This window comes from Spermophilus citellus, assembly GCF_964194105.1.
Source record: "Spermophilus citellus genome assembly, chromosome: 5".
In the NCBI taxonomy this organism is placed as follows: Eukaryota; Metazoa; Chordata; class Mammalia; order Rodentia; family Sciuridae; genus Spermophilus; species Spermophilus citellus.
In genome coordinates this window covers 42,234,483-42,240,962 of record NC_138186.1, presented here as the reverse complement: position 1 = coordinate 42,240,962, position 6,480 = coordinate 42,234,483, and the positions used below count along the sequence as shown (strand labels likewise).

General features: G+C 36.9%; 1 protein-coding gene across 1 annotated transcript; it reads left to right on the top strand.

Annotated features, from left to right (window-relative positions):
* Positions 1-784: 784 nt before the first annotated feature.
* LOC308650371 (olfactory receptor 12D3-like) lies at positions 785-1,726 on the top strand (the record flags this gene model as incomplete). Its single annotated transcript, XM_081296421.1, has 1 exon — positions 785-1,726. One exon carries the CDS (start codon positions 785-787, stop codon positions 1,724-1,726), a length of 942 nt encoding a protein of 313 aa, XP_081152547.1.
* Between the last annotated feature and the right edge of the window lie 4,754 nt (positions 1,727-6,480).

The window sequence follows — 6,480 nt, the reverse complement described above, 5'->3', positions numbered from 1 at the left end:
CCATTAATTGTGTGGCTCTTTTCTTCTAGGTTAAACAATTGGAGGCATTTTCAAAGTTTTTCTACTGTTAGAACCTCTCACTATTTTGAGGTTTCCTCTTCTACACCCATGACCTCATTGCCATGCTGCAATCTTATGGCTAATGATGCAAATTCTGCTGTTTTCCCCTCCTCTACTTAGAGAATATTTGAATTTTGTGGGCTTTTATGTCCCTTAGTTCCACTGAAGGCTTAGGTTGTCAGAAAGGACGTATCTATCTCCTGTGAAAGTTTTGCACCTTATAAGTGGAGAAATTCCTATTAAATTATGACTATATTACTGCTAGAACCTGCAATCACAAATTGAATAGCTATTTCCTTTGTATGTTTAAAACTTATCCAAACTCTAATTCTAATGCTATACATGAGATTATGGTCCGGTCCTATATATATAAAAAGTTCCCTTTATCCATACCTGATCTATTCATAATATGATGCTTGTATTAGTCTAATGTTATTTTATGGATGTACTAGGTATGTTGACCTTCCTTAATTGTGTTTTATGTAAACCAGCTTTACTATTTTTTTTCCAGTGCTGGGGATGAAACCTAGGATCTCTGGCATGCTAGGCAAGTGCTCTACCACTGAGCTACATCCCATCCTTTGCTGTTCTTAAACATTACTGACACTGTAGTTCACCCTTAGATTCAAATAGTAAACTTGCTTAACTTAAGCCCCACAGTTTAAAATTAAGCATTAGGAAAAAAATAGCTAAGTATTTTTTTTTTCATTTTCTCCCCAGAGTGATGGAGAATGTCACTACAGTGGATGAGTTTCTTTTACTCAGCCTGACCAGTGTTCAGGAGCTGCAGCCAGTCTTCTTTGTGATGTTCTTAATTATTTACCTGATCAACTTGGTTGGAAATGGAGCGATATTAATGATTGTGATTTTGGAACCCAAACTTCACTCCCCTATGTATTTCTTTTTGGGAAACCTTTCTTGTCTGGATATTTGTTATTCTTCGGTGACACTGCCCAAGGTGCTTATGAACCTGCTCTCCACTCGCAGGGCCATATCTTTCCTAGGATGTATCACTCAGCTACACTTCTTCCACTTTCTTGGAAGCACTGAGGCCACCTTGCTGGCACTTATGGCCTTTGACCGTTTTGTGGCCATCTGCAACCCACTTCGCTACACTGTCATCATGAACATGCAGCTGTGTGTCCTGTTGGCAGCTGTGACCTGGTTCATTAGCTTCTTTAATGGTCTGACACATTCTGTCATGACTGCACGCCTGGACTTTTGCCATTCTCTGAAAATCAACCACTTCTTCTGTGATGTGAAACCCCTCCTGGAACTGGCCTGTGGTAACACAGAACTCAACCAGTGGATTCTTTCTATTGTCACGGGAAGCGTATCCATGGGAGCTTTCTTTCTAACTCTCCTCTCCTACTTCTACATTATTGGCTTCCTTGTGTTGAAGAACAGGTCCTGCAGGATACTCCATAAGGCTATGTCCACTTGTGCCTCCCATTTTATGGTGGTGTGTCTCTTTTATGGACCTGTGGGTTTTACATATATTCGTCCTGCTTCAGCCACATCCATGAGTGAGGACCGGACAGTGGCAATCATATACAGTGCAGTCACCCCAGTGCTGAATCCACTGATATACACCCTTAGGAATAAAGAAGTGATGTTGGCTCTGAAGAAAATATTTGGGAGGAAGCTCTTTAAAGATTGCCATTAGCACCTATGGGACTAATGAGACTTATATCTGTTTTACATTAAGACTTCCATGACTTTTCTATAATAAATGATTGTTTATTTGATTTCTGTTTTTCTCTCTGTTTTTCCACCAACAGATACAACATGATTTTCACTAACCCCAGAACTATAGATGTTATCTAGTCATTTTTCACTATTTATATGGTGTATCAGCAGACAAAGAGTTACCATAATGATAATTGACTTTAATTGTTAGAGGTGATAGAATTACTACTGTATAGTAGGGATCACAGCAGTATACTTGAAATCAGGGGACCCAGTGTTGAATCACCTGAATTTCTAGTGTGAGGTTTAAAGCAAGAATGACAAAAACTAACATCCATAGAATAATAAGGGAAAAATAAATAGTGGTTCAGGTCCTTTGGATTACAAAAATAATAAAATAAGATGAAAGCGTAGATAAACAGGAGTGCTGGCATGGTTAAGGGAGTTTAAATTAGTGGTAGAAGAGGGAACTTATAATTATCAGTAATGACCTAAGGTTCATCTGTAGGAGTGAAGGCTGTCTTTCTACCTACATGCTCTTTTCTATTAGTGATTATTTTCCCCTAGAAATTGGTGCCTTATCTATATTCTGAAGAATAAGTGAAGTTAAAATTAGGATCTTAATATGTATCTGAGTGATTCAAGTGGAGAATATGGCAAACTCTATTAATTCTCTGCCTATATTCTTTAAGAAATTATTATTATTAATAATACTGTTTTGCTTTTTTTTCTTTTACACTCAATATCCAGTAACTTCATTTTTTTATCAGAGGATATACCATGGAAAGCCAGAATCTACACTTCTTCTACATCAAAAGGGATGGACATGCCTGAGAATTTATCCTCCATAAGAGATAAGCTTTAAATAGTGAGTGACAATGTGGGATATAAAAGCTTCATTTCCTGATAGGACAACTTTGGGATATGACTCAAACTGTCACTAGAGGGATTTTGTATAATTTTGCTTTATACTAGACCCTATATTGGTCTATTTTATCTTTGGAATCTTTCTAAGTTTTCTCTGAAAACATTTGCTAATATATAACTTTCTAAATTTGAACACAGAATGCATCTTGACGTGGCACCAAGTTGATTATGGTTAAAATGCGGCAGGCGAAAGAAGGTCCAGCTTCATTTCAGGACATGTCTCTATGATTTTTAGTTAAGTCTACTGAGGAATAATTTACATATAATAATATACCCATTTTAAGTGTGCAGTTTGATGAAATTTGAAAAATATATACTTTGATGTAACTACCACCTCAATCAATATTTAAAATATATTTTTAAATACTGAGAAGTTTCCATATGCTTCTTTGCAATCAACCTCCTAACCTACCCCCAACAGAACCTCAGGTGGCCACTAATCTTCTGTCATTATAAATTTGTTTTGCTATTTTACAACAGGAAATTTATATTTGGGTTCTTTCATTCAGCATGATGCTCTTGAGATTTGTTCATGTTGCTACTTTTATTGATCATTTGCACTTTCTAAATTTTTATACTTTTATTTTTTTGTTAGAAAAAGATCTAAGGGCAAAATCAGGGAACCCATAAGTAATAATTGCAGGAAGCAGTTGCCATCTAGAGCTAGGTCAAAAAATAAGGGAAAAAGAGACCTGCAATAAAAATGAAGAAACATGGAGGAGAAGCACTGCAGAGCTAATGTGCACAGCTCTACCAGGGACTGCACCTGCCTTGGGTTGCTCCTAAGGAACTTGGAAGAGGTCCCTGTTGTGATGAGGGCAGCAACAAGAAAATGTAATTAAATTGCTTTCAATCTACTTTTGTCCTCAGAACTTCACTGGTTATTCCTATTAGAAGAAGTTTATGCAAAATCCAATGGCAAATAATGAAGTTTTCAGAACTCAATCCTAAGTATCACACAACATAGAGAAATGTAGCTCTAGAGCACAGAGACTATAGTTAATCAATCATCACAGACTCTTATATTTCACAGGTCCAGGTGTTACCTGACATACTACTGCACCAAGGAGAAGAGGCTAGGCTCCATTGCATTCATCCACAAACATTTGTAGTCAAATTGGTAGGAAAACAGGTTTTATTCAAAGTTGTCTTTGAAGGAAAATAGAAGAAATATTTTTATTGTTGTTGTTTCAATTTTTCATTTTAGGAATTTTGGGGGGTGAGGAAAGCTTTTGAAAGAGAAGAGGTGGCAAAGTGAGATGAAAGGTAGGAAGTGTGCATATGCAGATTTAGTTAGTGTGTATTAGGCAGGATAGGACAGGGAGAAATCTCTGTTATAAGCTTCCTTCCAGTCCCCCAGGCCAGGATTCAGCCTGTTTAGCTTTCACTTTCAATATGAGTAGTGACCCTCAATTTTAGAGGTGCCCTTAATTTCAGTCTGTTTCACAGGTAAAGAATAAAGCATACAGAATTGATCTGCAATTCATTAACACTTCTACTCAGAACCACAACCACTTTGGCTCTTTTATCTTTGGCAAAATTAAGATACATTGACAAGGTTAATTTTGAGCAGATTAAAAAATTTTGCAATCTTTCTAGGAATGAGAAAACTTGAAATATTGGTTAGTAAGCAGTGTCTACCACAGTCCTCCCTGAGCTGAAGTGTTTCTCTAATTCTGTGTCAAACTAGGAAAGCAACCCATGCTATTCAAACCACTTTGAAAACAGGCTTAATATCTTCTTATGGAAGGGAAACCAATAGAAAAACAACAACAAAGAAATGATAAGGAAGAGATTAGAGACTTTGATGCTGTTGGAGAATCCAAGGAGCTCTGGATTCTTGGTTTGGATCACATTCTCAATTATTTTTTAAAAATTATTTTTCTATAGATATAAGGTGACATTAAAGATGAAAAACTATATAAAACACATCTAGTTGAGCAAAGCAATACACTTCTAAAAAGCAAACAGAATAAGGTAGAAGAGTGAGCACTGACAGGTTCTGGATGGTCTTTAGCGGGCATGTTAGTCAAGATACTGCATCTATTGTTTAATAGCTAGCTGGAGCTACCCAAGAAGTGGGTATGGCTGGACTCCAGGATGCCATAAAAAGCCACTGAAGACATATATTGAAGTGAATACTTAGTGAACACAATGAGCAGGGGATTACAAATATTCGGGGATCTTTTGTCCTACATATTTGATCTCCTTCCATAGCCATGGTCTTGGATTATACTGAGATTGAAGGTTTAAAATTATCTTCAGTATAGTAAATATTTTAGTACCATTTTACCATTTTATATGTAACATGTTTTTAGGAAGTATTTAGTAATGAATGATGGAATAAAAAACAGTAACATAGCAGGGTCATGTGAATTGTAGAAAAACAACATGTGTACTAATCCTGGAAATAAACAGGTGGAAACAAGGCCAATTAAAAATATGTCAAGAAGAAAAGGTCTGTGGGGCTAATTCTACTGGGATCATTATAAAGGAAGTATTTATAGCTATGAGTTTCTTAATCTATACCAGAAGGGAAATTTCATTAGTAGCACAGGGGCACTAAACTAAAGTTTGCCTGGTGGTCAACCCCAGCACTCACGTTAACTTAGGTTGGACTTGTGGATGAAGTCCCCCTGAATGGGATGGTGTTGGAATAGCTTTCAGTCTCAGCTAGCAGCTATGAACAGCTCAGAAGTGCTTGAAATATCCACCTTCCTTCAGGCCTGACAGGAGCACCTGCAGGATGGGGTGAAACCACATTCTCAGCACTTGTGGTTAGCATTGCCAAACTGCCTGGTCAGGAAACTGAGAGTCAGGGCCTTCAGGGCATAAAACCTCTGACTCAGGAAGGGCTAAAGACCCTTCCAGATTGCTTTCTGCCATGACAGCAATATTTAGAGTTTCCTCACAGTGTGGTTATGTTAGGCAGAAGATGACTGGATTATGGATATTGTCTTGCTTATGTATAATTGACAGGCATCCCATTTGAACCCTATAACAGTTATGTGCATTCCAAAATAAAAAGAGCTACTGGACGTTTACCTGAGGATTGTCTCCAGCCAGTTCTCTCACCAGCTCTGGGAGTCTATGTGTTGATTATGCATGTCTACCCCTGGAGACAAGGTAGCCAAGTGACTATTGACCACAAAGGGACTCAGGAACACTTCAGGATGGTCATCATAACAGTAACTGAAAGGACAAAATCAACCCTGCTCAACATGAAGGAGGAGTTAAGTGTCAGAATGGTAATGATTGTCGAAGGTGGACACCCATTTTCCTGGCAAACATCAAACAGTAATAAATTTGGAAGAAACAATATGTTTCCTCCACCTGGATACAATTCACTGTCTCTTGTGAGTGTTTTTGTTGTTGCCTGAATTTACTTCACTTAAAATAAAATTCCCTTCCTTGGCTTTTTGTGTCTGACTTTACATTTTCTTTTGTTGGAACACAAGAGATGAGACTTGAAGCTTCCTGTCCCCATTTACTCATGACAATTTTGTGTACCTTAAATATATAAATACAATATTTTTTAAAAAACAATTTGGTTTGGAATTGGATTAATAACTACCTGCATAATCTCAGATAAGCTCCTTGTTTTCTGGACTTTTTTATTTTTTAAATAAATGGGGAGAATCCTTTCTCACAAGATTTCTGGAAATACTAACATAAAGGTATTTTATAAAATACAAAGTGCTCTGCATTGTTCAGAGAAATATTTTTGTTAAAATTCTGACAAAATTTTATTAAAATATTATTAAGGTTTTTGTGATGTCTGAGTCTCTTAATTCTTTCACAAAA